This window comes from Erithacus rubecula, assembly GCF_903797595.1.
Source record: "Erithacus rubecula genome assembly, chromosome: 5".
Taxonomy (NCBI): Eukaryota; Metazoa; Chordata; class Aves; order Passeriformes; family Muscicapidae; genus Erithacus; species Erithacus rubecula.
Window position 1 is genome coordinate 21846252 of NC_136687.1, and position 19099 is coordinate 21865350.

Genomic DNA, 19099 nt, shown 5'->3' on the forward strand with positions numbered 1-19099 from the left:
GTGGCTGCGTTTCAATCTGGCCTCAGTATGAACTGTATAGCTTGCTGCACTCAGCTGAGGAGCTGAGGGGCATATTTAAACAATGCAGGATGCCATAAAGCAACAAGTCAACAGATGAGAGCAACACAAGCCCTTTCTTCTCTCTGGCTGTTTGAAAGCCCACTTGTGCAGTTGCCCAGACAGTGGTGACTCTAATTGTTCACCCAGCTGTGCTGAGAAGCCAGTGACTACGACTTCTGTTTGTCTGAGATGAGTTCATGTTTTTTTAGCATAGCTGTCTGACATCAGTGCAGATGGTGATTTCAGCAGGGATATAATAGCTATATAGGCAGAGGCAGTTCTTGCTCTGTTCATGCTTTGTGCATTGAATTCTTGTATGAAAGGACTGAAGAGTTTCTGCATGGGTGGGCAAATATGCCTTCCTGGGGTCATGGTTGAAAGCTATATGATGCAGGAATGCAACACCAGTAACAGGAAATACCTCTGGAATTCCCCTGTTGCTGCTCCAGCACATGTTCAATTTTTTTTTCCCCTTGTTACATACATTTAATGTTCAGATTTGACCCAGATATAATAAGAAGCTAGAGAATTAATCAGAAATAAATTAGATCTGGTTGTTGTAATGCTTAGGTGTTCCTATTCTATGGATTCAGGCATCTGAATGAAGGTTGACTGCCAAAAAAAGTACATATCCTGCATCTCTGTCTGCCCTGCTGGTTTGGGTGGTTCTTTGCATTTTTTTTTGACACAGCAGGTAAGGAAGTCAAGGTTGCTTTTATTTCTAACCATGCAACAATTACTATTAATAAGCTTAAAAATTACTACAAGAAAAAATGCATATCTTGCTGCAACCTTGTACAGATGTTACTGCTTAACATCCTTGCAAATGTATTTCCAATTATTTTGCCCTACCCCTTGCTGCTCACCTCCCCTTGTTGAGCTCTGCTACTGCAGGATTCCTTCCTTCACATTAGGCATTCATAGTTAAAGAAGTCTCTGTTGGCATGTGAGACTTCAAAAATCTGAGTCAATTGCTTGTTTTGATATAATTATCCAAACAGGATATATATCCAGTGTATCTCTAAGAACTTCTGACATGCAATTTGGGTCGTATTTTCTCTCAAGCTTTCTCTGGAATCAAGCAATCCAATCACCCTGAAAGTTTGTATTAGTAGTGATGAGATTCTAATATCAGGAACAGGACCAGACCACAAAGAAGAATTTCTTCTTCTAAAAAGCAACATTTGGGATATGAATCCTGGGCAAAAGACCTTAAAGAATGAACTGTGTCCAGGTGGATATTAGCAGAAATTATTTGGCTTTGCAGTAGAATCCAACAACTTCATGATTGTGTATAATACCTTGAGTTCTGTATGTAGAACAGTTTAGCTGCATGTCTGGTTTACGTAAGTATTAAAATCAATTTATAGCAGTACAGGCAGGCATAATAAATCTGATTTTTCTCAAGCATGAAAGTTCTAAAAAATATTTAACTGCATAGCTCAAGAAGTAATGGCATACACATATAAAAGTGAAAGGACTAATTGTATGTGGTCAAAGATGGATGTCACTTTCCTGTGCAGTTCTAGATACCAGCTTGTGAGCACTTTTCCAAGGTCTGCTTTGTTTTTTAGAGGCAGTTATTTTGTCTATTAGCACATGGCATTATATAACTTAGTAAAATGTGCAGAAACTATTCTTTGAAACTGGGACACTTTAACTTTTTTTATTGTTTTTTGAAAGAGGATATACAAAGATGTTTTACTGTTTTTAAGTCATCCTGGTAAAATTGCATATGTACAGTGAACTAAAGAAAAAGTTTTCCACTTTTTCTCCTGTAGGACAATATATAGGAAAGGTAGTTCTTTTCTGCTGTACATACTTGGAATATATGCTCTTAAAAAGTATGAGACGTTTTTAAAGTTTTATTTTTAAATAAAATAAATGAGAAATTAGTCATGCACATAGGTTATTTTAATAGTGTTTAAAGAAAATGTGAAGAGTGGCTACAAATCTGAATGAAGTGAAAGTGATTATAACCAAGAATTACTTAATGGAATTTGTCTTTTTTTTTCTGTCGTGAGAATGATTTTCTTCTTTAAGTAAGAAATCTCCTTAGCTTGTGTTCTTCATGTTGTTGGTAATGAATGAGCTGCATTTTCTCAAAGAGCAGTTTCTTTGGATGTGCATCCTGGTTCTAGTACATCTGACCAAACTTTGGGCTGGCATGAATGCAGTTTTCAACAAGGGCTGGCTGTGTGCCAGATCAGTACAAGTGTAATGCTGTGGAATAATAAAACTTTTGTGCTCTGAGTCAGTGATACTGTGAGGTATGAAGAACAGTGTTTGCTGTATATATGGTGTCTCAGTTGTTATTCTTGCAAATTAATGACACTTATGTCATCTGGTAGGGGAAAACAAATAGTCTTTGTAGATTATAGGATTTTTCAGATATGTCATTCTAATTGTCTGTTAGTGTTATGGGCCTTAGTTCAGCACTTGGCTGTGTAGTGAACAGTGGAGAAGTCAGTAGATGACCAGTCCCTATGCTTAATTAGTATTTTGCTTGACTTTCCCTTTCTTGGAAGCTAAGAAGTTTGAGTTTCACAAGCATATTTAAAGTTTTGAATGCAACCAATGCTTTGAGGAGAGAAGGAATTGGTGCTCTCCTGTGGTTTTCAGGCTCTGTGCTGTAAAGCCAAAACATTATCAGCATCATGAATTTGGCATGTCTCCAGTTTTGAGAGATGGGCCCCAAGGCTCATTAAGCATTAAGATTTAGGTTCATGTGAGGACATTTGAAACAGTTTTATATGAAGACAGAGCCCTTAATCTGTAATTTTTATACTGCTGCTTCATAATGAAGAGCTATTTAATAATATGGTTCAGGTAAGGGCCCAAAGGTAATATAAACCTAATCCTAAGCCCATGATGAGAAGAAGGGAATAGCCAGTGGGTGGCATACTTGAATACAGGCAGAATGACTTGTCTTTGTATTTATGTTTTTTTAAAAAATTCATTTGGTAGACTAAATAGTTTCACTTATGCTTGGTTATTGACCGGGCAGGAGACTGGAACACTGACCCACTCAAAAAGAGTGTTGCTCAAATGTAAAGCGAGATAACCCTGTGAGAAGTTTCAGATTTTCTAGAGTGTATATTTAAGAAAGAATATTTAGCAGTTTTAGAAAGCATATCTGTGGCCATTGATACCCAGTGTAAAAACTATGCATGAATTGTAAATTTATAGGTGCATGAGATGCTCTTCACATCATCAGTCCTTGTGATCGTGGGTTCTATATAAATACCTTGTGAAGTAAGTTACAATCTTCCCTGTTGCCTTTCTTGAGATGTTTGCAAGGCCTCTATTTTGTTCATATTTTCAGTTTTTGGCAGAGCAAGACTCATGCAGTCCTGTGTTTGGAATATTGTTTTCTCAATGCTACGTATTTGCATAGTCTTTATTCACTTTGTACATATTAGACTGGACTATGAGCCCTTTATAGGACAAAGTTAGTTCTGTCCTGCTTGTTAAAAAAGCACCTTGTTCATCTGATTCTAAATAAATGATGTCAGGGACATCATTAGCAATCACTCAAGAATGTTTTCCCAAAAATATTTTTGTGACCCCAGGAACATGTTTATATTTTGAAACTCCTTAGCCATGTCTTTTGCAACAAAATATTTTGGCTTTTCATTGTTCACTGTTTCAAGGTGATTTGTTCATCTTTAAGCCTAGTAGTGAATTTTTCTGTCCTTTTCTAATATTTGGAGGCCTTTTGGAGCTGCCACTAGAGCATGAGTTAAAAATATGTAGATACTGAAGCTGTCTAGGCTAATAATTATCAAGTGCTGAAAGGCTGCTTGCTTGAACATAAGTCTGTAAAACTTAATTTGCAGAGAGAAATGTCACTGTGAAGGTTTACTGTGGATAGAATTTCCAGAATTCTCAAATATGAAATGCCCTTTTACTTTCAGAATCAGATCATTAGTCAGACTTTCTTTTTGGGAATGTGATCTGGCACTTGAGCAAAGGGTTCTGTTGGATACCTCTCCATCCAGCCTGGACTGAGCTGTGAAAACACATCACTTCAATATTTCTTTTCTCAGTTTCTGAAATTTATTCTCTGAAAATGCTTCTCTTCCATTTCCTCCTAGAATCAAGGTCCTTTTGGAGGCTGGGTTTTGGCAGCCATCCTCCGAATATTTTCTTAACTGACGCTTTCTTGCAAGAATTTCATGGGCAGTTTATTGGCACTTTTCATTACATCTTTTATCAACTGTTGCCTGAAACGCCTTCTCTTCCTGGCAGAAGTTCTCCAAATTCTTAACTCATGATAAAAAACCCCAGGAAGGCCTAATAAGTTAATCACACAGTGGCTAGCACTGATTTCAGCTTGTCTGTCCAGCTTTGGAGATACTTTATCTCCTGGAATGGCAAGCTTTAGGGACAGCATGAGTAGAGCAATTGATTCTTCCCATACCTATGAGAGCTGTTTTTTATTGGGAGAAGGAAGTGACCTAGCTTCTCCCTATGCGTGGGACTAGAGCAGCTTTCCACTTCCATCATGCCCTTTTGTTTCTATAAGGTAAGACAGGTCTATGGTTTTAGCTTCTATGCAGTGTCTTACTGTGCTTCTTTTAACAGGCAGCTACTGGAGAGTCCAAGCCAGCACCTGGCACAGGAGAAAAGGGAGGATGAGTGTCTGGTTGCTTCAGGGAAGATTTAGATTGGATATTAGAAAAGCTTTTCTCACTAAAAGGGTTGTAAGGTATTGAAACAGGCTACCCAGAAAGTGATTCAGTTACCGTCCCCAACAGTATCAGGTTAACAGTTGGACTTTGTGATTTTTGAGGTCTTTTTCAACCTTGATCACTCTATGTTGGACTGAAAATTACAAGAGAACTCTGAGAAGAACGGATGATTCTTCTGACTCAGGACAGGTGCATAAATGCTAAGGGTGGTGGGCAGAAATCCCCACAGAGACATTGAAGGGTCTGAGCAGTAGGTCACGTGTATGTGACTCAGGTTTTGTGGATGGAGCCTGAAAATTCTTAGTTGTATCCTGCTTTGGGTTATAGCTTTTGGGTGTTTGGTGGGATTCTTGAGATCACTCAAAATGAGCCAAGAATTTGGATTAGGACTGGAGGAGAGGGTACAGGCTGGAACTGCAGATGCAGCTGGGGCTGCCGGAAGAAGATGTGCTGCAGGTTTTCTCTCCTGAAAACTCTTTAGGCTAGGACATGGCTGGGGACAGGAGGCCTAGGGCAGCCAAGTCCTTTGGTTAGGATTGGTGGGGCAAGAAAACTTGGGGCTGGAGTTTTCAGGGGCTTCTAGGAGAAGGTGTGGGTTGATGTTTTTTCTCACCTGCAGAGTCTTTCCCTCTGGCCTTGGCTGCAGATCTTGTGCCAAGTCCCCAATCCAAAATGGTGATCGGTCTTGTTTGCTCAGTATTTTTACAGAAACCTACCAGAGCTGGTAAAACTTTACATATCAAGACACATGCTCTATGACAGTCTAAATTGGCACAGAAAATTTATTTTGTGTATACAGGCCTATGTCAGAAGAGGTATAGTTAGTCAATTTTTGAGAAGCAGGGATGGGCAGTAACTGTGAGAGTGAAAGCGACCACTGAGACACTGCCCAAACAGCATGACTTTTCAGCTGGCTTGGTAGCAGAGCAAGCTTAAACCATTCATGTTTTGGCATCTGGATTGTTGCTCTAGATGAGGCAATAATTCAGAAGCAGTTGGTCTGCTCTGGAATAAACCTCCTTTTGACATATTCTGCAGTGAGCAAGTCCTGGGGGATTTGGTACCAGACTGCTTAGAAATGTTTCCAACAGGAGACAAACTTTTTAATAGCAATTTTAATTTCTTCCTCAGGGTTTTCCATCTTGCATTTCCTCTCTCTTCAACCTCCAAATGGTGACCTAAAATGTTGTTTGTTCCCTACTTCTTACCTTCCTCTCAATTTATTCTACTCCTGTATTTCACAGGGAATTCTGTACAAACCATTTTGAAGATTTATTTAGAATGGGTTTTGGCATTTGAGGTTTCCAATAAGAACTCTTTTTTTTGCCTTCTGTTATTACCTATGACTTTTAATCTGCACCTGCAATATTGGTTATGGTGCTGACGCATTCACATTTGAGTAATAAAGAAAATGGGTTGTTTTAGCTAATATATTCTTTTTTTTTTCCTGAGACAGAATAGGCAGACTGAGGATTGAAATCACAAGAGAACTACAGTATTTGGAAAGAAGTCCTCTGGCAAAAAAGAGATATCTTAAATTGCCTGGTGTAGCAGCTAAATGGAAAATAGTAGTTTTACAAAGTTGCTGCTATGTAAGGTTAAAAAGTACCATAGTATCTTTTGGGAGGAAAAGAAATAATTTTATTTTCCATCTGTGAAATAAAATAATGGTTCTAGAAGATAGGCAGTTCTTTTATTGCAGTTCTCTTCATCTAATGGAAAAAAAGTGATTTTTTTTTGTGAATAGAAATATATTAATCAATTTGCTTTTAGGACATTACTGTTAGATTCTACCTTAAGCAGAAGAGGAATAGTACAGCTGTCTGTATGAGCTTGGGTTACAGAGTTTTAAACCTCAAGAATATTAAAAAAATACCTTCAACTGCCAAAAGTATAATTTATATTGGTTTTTATGCTACTCCCAATACATGATGGTGTTGGAGATGTGGGAACGTCAAGAATGAAATAATATTTGTACAATTTAGGACAAGTGGAACAGAAGCTTTACTAACTATGATCATAGAAAACTGAGAATAGCATCTCCCACTCTGCTTCCTTGTTCTGTCTAAGTGATCGCACAAACCCAACCTATATACTATTTAGGGAGATACAAAGGGAAAGAGGTGAGGAAAAGTGATCATTTCAATGTCCATAAAGCCAGATGTTCACTTCTGGAGGGATGAATGCCTTCCTGAGCTGGCAAACTGCCACAGTCTGAAGGATTGAAGCAACAAATAATGTGCCACTGTGGAGAGATGGCTCTTGGTGGTGCTTTGAGCAGTGGCACACAGCCCCTTGACCTTACTCAGAGGTAGGGAACTGGAAATCATCACAGACTGTTAGCTTTTAGTTGAAAGGAATATTCTTTCCATTTTGATAAAATTCTCAGCCAGACCTCTCAAATATTAAATATTAATAATTTTATCACCACAATATGCCGTGATCACAGAAGTATGGTCTTGGAGACCATGTCAGCCCAAAATGAGGTTCCTCTCTTCCACAGAGCTATGGTAATTTTTCAGAGAGTTTTAAATTAAAGCAGACATCATTTTTTCTCTTCAAAGATCTTGAATTTTAAGTCCATATCTTGATCCGATGATTTTCTTCCCAGCGGATTGAACCAGCTGAATTTTTCTTTGGATAAAAAGCATTATGGTTTCCTCTTGGGGGAAGGGTGGTGAAGACACACTGTTGGTTGCAACAGGATTTTACAATTAAAATTCCTCACTTTTAGACGCTTGGTAATTTTTTTGAGTATTCTAACAATGAGCCATGTCAGCACATCTCATAGCATGCTCATGGGTGGTGAGGAACTTGGGTTTGGGGGCTGCTAAACTTTGGACACTGAACAGCGTTCAACTGTGGTATCACTGGGCTAATGGTGTTTTCATGATGAGATGGAGGGTTTATGGATTCCCTTTTTATTTGTCTTCTCCCAGTTATGATTTATAGGGCCCTCCATTCAACACAATATAAGGAAGGATGGCATTTAATTTCAAGTTAAGATGAAAAAAATAGACAGGCCACCCATGAAATGTACATCCTTTCTCACTTTCCTGCAGTGCAGAAACTGCCAGATCTGGATGCCTTCTGGGTTTCTGCTCTCAGGCCCTTCCAGGCATGATGTGCCTGCACACAAGTAAGGCAGACTGATGTGTCAAAATTCACCCAGAATCTGTCTGGGTCACTGATGTAGTCTAGATCAATTTAGAATTGAAATTAAATACTGTTGAGTTACTGTGCTTTGGATATTCTTCCTAGTCTTTCTACTTTTCACTGCTGGAATTTGGGTGTCTGTGTATGTTTTCAGAAGTGAGAAAGGAGAGATTCTTTTTTTTTTTTCAGTCACGCTGAAATCCTTATGTGCTGGGATGAAGTGTTTGATAATTTGGATTTTGTGACTTACCACTCATAAAATACTCCTTTCTCATAACAGGTTGCTGAATGCGATAAAGCCAGGATTGGTAAAAAAGATCAATAGACTGCCGACCCCCATTGCAGGCTTGGTGAGTATATCAAATGGAGGAAAGTATTTAGTGCTGCTTTTTGCACCTTGACTTTGACTATGTGATTCAGATAGCAATTATTTTTGTAATTTGAGCTCCTCTAGCCTAGTAAACTCAGACAGTGCCTCTGAAATCGGAATGCTCTGTGTAGCCACCTTAAGACATTTCAGTCTTTTTTTTTTTTTCCCAGAAGCAGGCAGTATTCAAGTGGCAGGGCATATTTTTAGAGGAAGATGATCTTCTTGGTTATATATCACCTCTCAGTTGTGGCACTAGCTTTAGAAAAATTGGAATGCATGCATTAGAAGCCACCACCACAAAAAGATAGTTTTTGGAAAGGAAGAAAACTATATTTGTATATTTTGTCTCATTTTCCCTTTCCTCAAAATACCAGAGTCTGCAGATAACATTCATTGTGGGACTATCTGGGGAACTGTTTCATGTTGACTTTAAGGGCAGAGCAAAATTTGGCCATACTCTGTTGAAAGCAAGGAAGGCCACAGAGGATGTGCTGACAGCTCAAGGGTGGTGGGGAGCAAGGGGTGCTCAGGAGATCACCTCAAGGGGTGGCACAGACCTGTGCTTGCTGCTGGGGCAGAAAATGGGGGTGTGAGTGTTATTGGGTCTAACAGGATTAGCCACATAGAAATATGGCTGTATTGATTTACCCTCAGTAGTAATTGGGAATAACAGGGTCCTTGAGCATATGGAAGGGGGTCACTCTCTATTTAGACTCATCATATATGCACATGGTTCCTTTGTCTTCTGGCACTGTTCACATTGTGGATTATACAAGATTCAGAATATATTACTTGTTCATAGCTGAAGTTAACATTCCTTTGTAATAAAGGGCATAAAAAATTTCAGTGTATTGGAAACCATATAACATTTGCTGTTAAATTAGTTCTATAATGTTGTTACATTATAATGTAATGTAATGTTCTATAACATTGTTACAGCCTTTGAGGCTTTCAACCATGTAGATTGACAATGATATTTCTGCATGAATACTGTCTGGTTTTAAAATCTTATTTTTGGTCCCCATCACTCTTTCTCTAAAGTTTCCTTGAGTGCCTTTCTTTTGTCTCTAAAACCCATCTAGTTTTATTCCTTTGCAGTCCTTTTTGAAAGGAATATTTGATATAAACAGCTGAAAAAAGTACCAGTAGTGCAGTTTTCTTTTCCTTGGCTTGTTTTCAGGAAAGACTCAATTTTTGTTATGACTGTTTTAAGAAGATGATATTGAATTACATTGGTTTTTTTCCTTATTCATATGCAAAATCCCAATGGTGAGGTGGTTATAGTAGGAAGGACATAGAAAAAAGTCATTATATGTGTGTATTTTTCTCATTCCTTGAGATAAAGCCTTCTTGCAAGATGTGGATCTTCAAAGCATTATGAAAAAATAAGTTTTCAGGCTACTAATGATATAGAAGATTATTTTTTATGTTGTAAGGTGACTTTATTACCTCTGTACCTGTGTCCTCTGATTTTCTTTAGTAACTACTTTTCTAAATATTTTTCCTAATAAATAATTAGGCTATTTTAAAAGTGCACTGTTTCTGAGTTCTTAAACATTAACAATGGATGTTTTAATCTACTGTTCTGTGATTAAATTTCTCCCAACAAAAGAAACTATCAAAATTTCCCCTTGCTTTCCAAGATGTCTCGTTCCATATCTGCTGAGTTTTGTTGCCATTTGTAGATACAGTGGTAAGTGGCTGCTTCAAGGATTACATATGAATATAAATGATCAAGTGTTCTAGCTAGTCTGTGATGCTTATTCATGGTGTATTATTTAAAAGTACAGCCATCAGAGGTATATTTGAGCTCAGGGTGTATCTTTTTCTTTTCACTTACCTGTACCATGCCTATGTGTCTGAAAAAAGAAAATTAAAATATTGATACTATAGTCAGAAGCAGTTATACCTCCTAGGTAGTTGATTCTATATGAGAAACATTCTCTTATTTGTTGCCAATTTTTCTTTATTATCTTAGTTTTGGTTGGCTTGACATACTAAATAGTTACTTCTTTCCAGTTATTTCACCTCAGTAGGTGTGATTTCCTGAAGTACAAGTTTCTACTGCTATGAAAGCTTCAGTACCTTTTTTCCTAGCATGAGACGTGCTTTAAAATCCTACATATTGCTTCTGCCTAATAAGTGTAACTTAATTATTGTAACATAATTAATTTATTTCCTGAAGCTGATAGAATAAGTGTTTATTTTGCTAGGAAAGATAATAGGTATGTTTTCTTTCATACACAGTAGAAGCTAAAACTTATGAGTAATTGCGGAGTATTTAAAGTGCCTTTTGTTTCATCTTTAACCTCTAGAGACACAAACAGTTATATATTATATAGCTCTGCAAAAGGTCTGCTTGAGTCTAATTTTCCAGATGATAGTCTATTTTTCTCCTTTGTTATGGTAAGGAAAAATTAGGAAGTGTCCTTTATTAAAGGAAAATAACAGTGAACTTGAAGCCCCTATGCTGAGGTGTTCACTTGGAAGTATAATCAGGTGTAAAAATTTTGCCTGTAATTCATGTCTGAGTGACTTCTCACAGCACTTCTGTAAGTATTATGTTTAACTGGTTCAATATTGACAGACTGAATTCTTCAAACTTTTCCTGGCATTTAAAACTAGATGAATCTGCAGTTACCCTGAAATTCTCACCGTGACTTGCTCATGTATTTTAAGAGGGAATGAGTTATTTGCAGATCTTGCATACCAGAACATCACTCATTTAAGTAAAATTTATTGGTTATAGTGCTGTGATGTTAAAGTAAGAACTCAAGGATCTGAACACCACTATACTTAACACAGGCCATATAAATACATAAAGATGATCTTTGTCTAGTTTCAAGTCAGGATGTGGATTGTATGCAGCACTACATATAGAATTACATATGTTCAGCTTGGCAGGTTTGTTTGTAATTTGCTTTGATCTCCAGAAGTGTCGACTGCTTCTGTTAGCACATCAGAAATGATACATTGCTTTAATGAAAGAAAATGTAGGACCACTGCTTTGGTATTCAGGCTTCCAGTATTAAATCTGATGAAATATTTTCTCATTCTTGCTCAGTATCCATTAATCCTGAAAGCTAATGCTCCCACCAAAAAAGCAAATTCACAAAACATTCAAAGAACATATTAGGCCTAGGTAGGAGTAACAGACTTAACTAAAAGCCTTGTTGCCAGAAGAAATTTTCTCATGTGAGAAAATGATACTGAGCATCTTTTTTCTGAGACTGTTAGGTTTCTAGCACCATCATTTCATGTATTTAATTGTAGAAGACTGGAGAAGTGTTTTGGCTAAGTTATTAATTAACAAAAAAAACCCATTTGGAGCTGCAGAAGACTTGCAAAGATGTATTAGAGTACAATGAATATTACTAAGCAACTTTGACAAAACCAGTAATTTTTTCAGTGAGTTGCTGTTGGTTTCTTTCATTTTGTATGACATTCATAGTAAATACAACTAATTTTTAAGGTTTCTACTAATTGCAGTTTTGTACCTCTATACCTTATTACCTATTCTATAAAAATTACCAGCATCACCATAGATAAGCTTTGCTCTATAATACTAACCACTGTATGTTGACTTTCTTTTTTCCTTTAAAAGATTCCAGCTTTTGCTTCCTGTTCCTGAATAATGTCACTCTGTGAGAAAATAAAAGGTTTCTGCCTTATCTTTTGTTTGACAGGATTTAAGGGAGTTTATAGCATTACTTCAGTTCCTTGAACAATCCCCACAGGAGCTCTGACACTTACTTCAGAGGCTGTGTGAACGATTCTCACATATAATAGGAGGAAGTAGTCAAGACAAAGATGGAGAGATGAACTTTAGCTTGGATCTTGGCTCATGTTCCAGCACTACTGAATAAAAATCTGGTTGCAGTAGCATCCAGTGTTTAGTTTGCTTATGGTCCTTAACTTTGTGACATATGTATGATATAGCACTGGAAAAAATAGAGCTGCAGAAGTCACCTGGTTGCATGGTTATTGCACCAAGATGAACAGAGCTGTATTGTGCTGCTTAAGAAAGCTTGTTCCTTTGAAAGCAAGGTTGGGTTTTTTTCCCTCATTATTTTCCCAGGAAGTTTCTTTTGGCAAAGTGTTCTCTGACAGCTTGCTATTACTCTTATTGAGAACAGCTATCTGTCTTCTGGTGCTGGTATTTATTATATTTATTAAGTTTATTTTTATGCTGCAACATTGCACAACTTTTAAGTTTGGGGGTTTTTTCTAACTTATATGTTTTTCGAAGAAATGTCATCATTGTAAGTTTTCAGGAGCTTGCACTACTAATTAAATTCAGCAAATGAGATCTTGTTTCTTCATTCAGGTATGAACCTCAAAATAAAATACAAGACCCAAGTAAAGTACAGTGTGTTTCACACAGTTAAAATAATAAACAAAGATAGAGAAAAACACAAAACTTTGACATTATTTTTATCACTCTTTTCGTTCATACCTCCTTGTTACTAGTTTTTTTCTTTAAAAATCATCTTCTTGGTTTTTTTTTTTTTTTATTTGTCACTCTCCCTTTAATTCTAGTACTTTCTGGAAAAAGCCTGCTTCTATTGTAATATATAGATTCATAATATATGATAATTTCTGTTTCCTTGTTTTGTACTACTATTCTCTGCTGAGCATATTCATTTCCCAGCACAATTGTATTCATAATAAAGTCTTGCTGTGTATGTTGTGGTACATGTGAAGTAAACAAAAGCAAAATTTCCTGACTATCTAAAAACAATAAGTTCTTGGCACTCACATTCCAAAAGCATTTTTGTGAATGTTGACGGAAATCAAAGTGTCAACAGCATTGCAAAATACTGTGCAAACCATTCTGACATGTTTTCTGTGGATCTTCCTTGCTAAAGAGTAAGTGAATTCTCTACATCTCTTGTGCCTGCTTTCAGTTCTGAAATCTAAATGCAATATTTAGGGTCTGGCCAGAAGTTGAAAGTTGAAAGTTGTGTGTGCTTTGGCTCATCACATATAATGAATCTCTTCACTAAAGCAAGAGTATCCTTAAAAAAAATTAATGGTTAGTATTGTGTCTTTGTATTCTTTGTGTTAGGGTATTTTACTCCCCTAGCTTTTTAGACTGCATTCAAATTGATTTTTCATTTTGATTTTCTTGCTTTGGGTGTCATCTGAGCTGGACAGAATTACCTTATAAAATTCCTGTTTAATTAATTTAGCTGTATATCACATTCAAAAATATTTCTAAGTTACACAAAGAATATAAAAGCAAAGTAACAGGTCTTTCTTAACCACATTGTTTGTAAACAGAGTCTGTATGGAACAATCTGCATTGAAGCTGTAGTTAATTCATTGCAGAAGAGGAAAACAGCCACCAGTTCAAATTTAGCAGGAAGCACAGAGAGAGCAGTATTGAGGGGGAAATGGGACACAAACAAATAAAAACTAAAAGTTTATATGGAAATTGAGCTGTTTTTCTTTTAAAACTGAATTGAAGGTTTTTATTGCTTCCAATTAACCATACAAATGCTGTCCAGGAAGCATTGCTCTCCTGCCATTTAAACTAGTAATACAAATGCAAAATACAATGCTGGCATCTCATTTAGTATTTTTTTGATTAAAATGGCTGTGCTTACTCTGTTGTGTTGGGTTTGGATCTAAAACTCTCAAACACTTGATGCTGGAAACTAATAATTGATCTGACAGCATATGTACTGAAGACATATTCTACTGCTGCAATTGTGTTCAGCCTGAGTTGCCTGGCTTTCAAGTTGTACTATAGTCTGATGTATGCATGAAAGAGGGGCTGAAATAATAGGAAATTAATAAAAGGCATGTACTATAGAAAAAAAACCAAATAAAGCAAAGGGAGGTAAATGACCCCACCTTATTTATTTGTTTGTCCGAGCTGCATTTATCTGTAACACACACCCTCAGAGAAATGAGTTCAGCCAGCTCCTTGTAGTCTTCATGTTCACCACCTCTGTATAGCTCATGAGTTGTCCCTATCATCCATGGGTGATCGCATCTTTTCTCAGCTACCAGCTGCAGTGCTGTGTTTATGATGGCTGGAGGTGAAACTTGAAGTGAAAAACCTTGTTTGTTTTCAAATTGCCTGTTTTTGATCCCTCAGGGGGTTTTGTGTGCTTCCTGCACCACTGGGCCCAGCCAGAACTCAACCAGAACTCAGCCAGAACTGGCAGACCAGCCCCACTGCTGGCCCTGAAGTCCCATCTTCTGGATGCTTCCTTGGCTGGAGTGCTTGCAGTGCACTCAATAAGCTAAGATGTTTGTTGGCAGGGACCACTCCTTGTCATACTCCTTGTCATACTTTCAGCCAGTGTCCATGAGCTTGTCCCTTGTTAAAAGATGAAGTCTCTCAGTACCCAGGGCGCCCTGAACAGTTGTTGGGTCAGAACAGCACCAGCCAGGATGGGTAAATATTTGCAGGACACATGTGACGGATAACTGTGATCCACAGATGCTATGGACGTCACATTGTCACGTTGTTGAGACCTTTGGTTAGGATTCAAAGGTGCAGCATTTTCACAGTCAGCTTAAGCTGTGCCCTCAGCCTGTGGAGCTCTGCTGCTGAGAATGTCAGGACTTGGTTTGGCCAAATGCTAATAATACTTTTGTAAGCTCTTTGTGGCAAGGATCATCTGTTAGTCTGTTTTTGTCTAACAGATCACCCCATGAGTCCTGCTCCATGGCCAGGACTCCTAGACAGTATGTTAATACAAATAATAAATAACAGTTACAAAAATATCACAAACATTCCTTATGTCATTCACAGTCTCATTTTAGACTGCTCTCCCAACAACTGTGAGTTTAATCAATAGTTTATAATTAGCTTTATTCACACTGAATAATTTAGAATATGCAAATTTGGAGACAAGGGGAACCTTTTCTATGATAAAACCAAGAGAGGATGGTCACTGCAGAGGATTTCCTTTTTTTGAAAATATTGTAATGATTGTTTTGGAGATTTTTTTTCATAGGAAGTTTAGTAAACTCAAGGATTCCAGGGATAATGTTTGAAAATGGCAAAAAGAAAAACATTGCTACTGCTGAAACGCTAATGCTAGGCAACTGAAACTTGCCCTTATCATGGCATTATCTTTACTATAAATTACAGAGTCTTTCCTTGGTTTAGGGAGGGAAGCTGGGTTCCAGGAAGAGCTCATTTTGTACCCATAAAAAATGTAGGTTGCCCACTGGAACAACTGTTAGATTTACTTTCAAATGCTGGAGTCCTTCTGCAAGTTCAGCCATGACTTGCATTACTTTGGTTTAATGACACTGAGTTGAGTGAGTATTTCAGAAATGGCAAGCTTTTGAAGAATAATCTGTAAGTATTAGAAAAAAAAATAATAGTTTAACAACAAATGCCATTTGCCATGTAGCTTAAATTTGCACTTAATGAAGTGAAGGATCAGTGCCTTCAGCAGTTTTCAGTGAAGGAGTTGGATGCCCTGAGTGTGTGAATGTGTTACCTGTGTCCTGTGGGGAATGTGGCACTATTGCAGTTGTATCCAGGCACCTGCAATTTTTGTGTGTCTTCTCTTGCAAAATTGATTAGTTTGCTGTGAAGAAATAAAAAGAAGCACTGAGCTGGTGAACTGCCAGTGTTTAGCCCAATACATATAAAATATGCAGAGCTACAAGTATCCATGTCTTGAAGCTAACTATCAGCTTTTGTCCTTAGCAAGGAAAACTAGACCTGATGTTGTGGTTTCTTTCAGCTAGTCTGAAAATGGCATTAGTACAAATGACAGCACTGGCCTTCATATTAGCTGGAGTGGGCAATTGACCTAGCTAAAAAATACCCTTCATCTTACAACATGAACAGAAATGCAGGCAGGAGGGAAGGAAGAGGCTCACAAAGTTGGGAAAAGAGGTGTCATTCCATCAGTTTAAAATAGTTCTGAAACTGCAACTACCAAGCTTAAACTTAGATGTACTCCTTAAGGTATAGGCCAAAAGCAAAGGACACAGGGACCCAGGAAAGTCTCAGTATTAAACTCTTCATGTAAAGGTTATCTGTGTTTAAAATTATACTTAGTATTATTCTCACTCCCTAATTTTGGAAGGCCTCTCACAGGTTGGAGTCTGTAGGTCTGCACTATAAATACCATCTCTTATCCCCAACTGTCTTTTTCAGTGACACGTAGCCTCTGCTGCAGGGAACAGCTAGATCAGTGTTGATAAGCAGACAACAGCACCTCTGGAAAAGTGAAAAGGGAGGGTATACAAAACCTCTTAACGTGAGAAGCCCTTGGGTGGCAAGCAGGAAAAGTTTTCACAGTGTAGTCAGACCAACAGATCAGCCACCTCAAAACAGTCCAGGGAAGCTCAAGCTTCCTTGACCTTCTCTTGTGAAAAGAGAGCAAGCAACAGCCTGTTGTGACCCCAGCCCTTGGGCTGAAGATGGTGGCAGAAGAATGCTGTCTCTAATCCCTTCCCTGGCTGCAAATCAACTTGGTGAAATCTATTGCAGTTAATGTCTGCTAGCAACTGTTTGTACTGTTTCTATGCTGAAAACCTTTCTGGGTACTCTTAAGTGGATTTATTTTAAATGATGTGCATGTTGCTGGCAGGAGCCAGATGAATGCAGAGGATGGGACGTGTCTTGCTCCAGAGATCACCTTGCAGTTGTTTCCCTGACTTAAAATAAACAAGCAAAAAGGCAAACTAATGGAAAACTGGTGCCTTATAGATCCGTGCAAAGTGATTTCTTTACTTTAAGAACCTAGTAAAATCCTGTAGTTTGGTGCTGTGGTCAAGAGTTCATACAGACTGAAATACCTGACACTGAATTCTCCTTGTCTCTGCATTCCTCACTACTCCTGGATTAAAGCCACTTGCTTCCTGCTTGGCATGCTACTTTCCAATTGTAATGCATTTCCTCTTAAATGTCCAGGGGTCTAATGCTACTATTGTAAACCTGTTAAAATTAATGCAGCAGAGGAAACGACTTAGTTAATTGCTTATGGGAAAATACAGTGATAGGCTGAACTATCTTACTGAGAGTCATCAAAACCATTAACTATTAACCTTTTGAAAGCTGAAAAACCTTGTGATATCATGTGTAAATCTGCCTCACAGCTTAGTAAGGGAATTGCACATTCATTTATGGATAAACTCTATAACTAATGGTCTAGAAAATTAGTATTGCTATTGCAGAGGCAATCCTCAGCTCTTTGGCATGGTGTCCTTCTGTTAAAGTTCTCACTACTGCCATGTATTTGTTTGTTTCTGCCTCCTCATCTTTATGTGGGAAGCACTATTACTTAGATGGCAAAAGTCTCTTTCTTTGGAGCAACAGTGCATGCTGATTTATTACTGCATGATGTGTGAAAGGGAGTTTTCTTTTCAGGCTTTTCAATAAGGGGAGAGTATTGGACTTGCTAAATGTGTGCATGCATCCAAGTGTGTACTGAGTTCAGCTCAGCTTTTTTCAGTCCATTCTGTTATGCTATTTCATTACCTCAGCTTTTCTCCTTTGAATTGTAGCAGTTTTCATGCACAATTTAGAACCAAGTTTAGAACCCCATAAGGCCAATGGTAATGAATGCTTTCCCTCTTTCCCCTTTCTCTTCTTTTTTAATGAAAATGTTGGTATTATTTGGTCTTCTTTTATTGCTAAAGAGATGTTACATGACTTAATATATTGCAAAGTGGTGTTGGTGTGTTGGGAGGCATGTTGGGCTGAGTGCCAGATTGTGACACTCACCCTTGCACCTGTTGTGGGGCAACAAATTTCAAGCCTTAAGCTGACAGCCCAGGCTGCTGATGCTCTTGCTGCTTGCCATTTATAACTGTTGGGTTGGATGGGTGCTGTGTAGCTTGAGCTTGGCTGCACAGCCTGCAAATCCTATGGGTGTTACCAAGTGTTCCTGGATATTTCTCATACCTTTTCTTAATGAAAGCTGCCCCGTTGCTGTTGTTCTTCGAATCCTATTTCTAGTTTGGTTGGAAAGAGGCTCCCTGGTTTTTCCAAAACCAATCCTAACTTTACCACTTTTGCCTAGCAACAGCATTAGGGATCTTACAGCCAATGCCTGCTGTTGGCTAAATGACCCAAGTTTTCATTAAATTGACATCTTTGCATTCAAGTCCTGATATAAATGAAGTTATAGACGTTCCTGTGAAGCTGCTTGGTGAGTGCCTTCAGGGAGAAGCTGCTAGCCTGACTTGCTGGTAATGGGAAGATACAGGACAATAAAAAGCTGAAGTGTCAGTGGGACACAGCCTTACTGTGCAGGCAGCACCCAGTCTTTGGCTGACTACAGGACGGATCCAAGGTCATTGTAGCAACTAAAGAGAGCTGAACTGTGAAGCAGGTCTGTTTCCTTGGCTAGCAGTGCATGGACCAGGAATGCTGGTCAGTAGTTTTTTGGTTATAACCTTCCTGTCCTTCCTATCTCTTCCTGTCCTGCAGCCCACAACAGTGAACAGGACCATGCTAAAAATGCTCTCTGCCTCTCAAGCCTGGTTCTCAGACCAAAGCTGACAGACCTGCTAGATAAGAAGTGTGACGTTTATGTATTAATTTCTGGAGTTACAGGGATAAGCCACAAAGCATTAGCACCCCTATACAGTACACCCTCTGTTATTTAAAAGGGAGGATAGTGGATAGGTTCAGTCATTTGAGGTTTCAAGTAATCCAGGGCAATTTTCAGTGTAATTAATACATGTCAGGAATTTGACCCTTGTGGGGATAACACACAGTTCTAGATAACTGAAGTGATACTGTAAACAAGTTGTGAAAATTGTGCCAAAAGACTGTCTGCACAGGTCAGTAGCACCAGCTAATAAAATATCTCAACTTTTGATCTAGAAA

General features: G+C 38.1%; 1 protein-coding gene across 3 annotated transcripts in view; it reads left to right on the plus strand.

The window, feature by feature from the left end:
• Positions 1-19099, plus strand: part of LIMCH1 (LIM and calponin homology domains 1) — a 173087-nt gene that overhangs the window by 66290 nt on the left and 87698 nt on the right. For all 3 annotated transcript variants that reach the window (XM_079306879.1, XM_079306880.1, XM_079306881.1), the window contains exon 3: positions 8191-8260. In XM_079306879.1, the coding sequence (XP_079163005.1) occupies positions 8191-8260 (70 nt within the window). The remainder of the gene's footprint in view (positions 1-8190; positions 8261-19099) is intronic.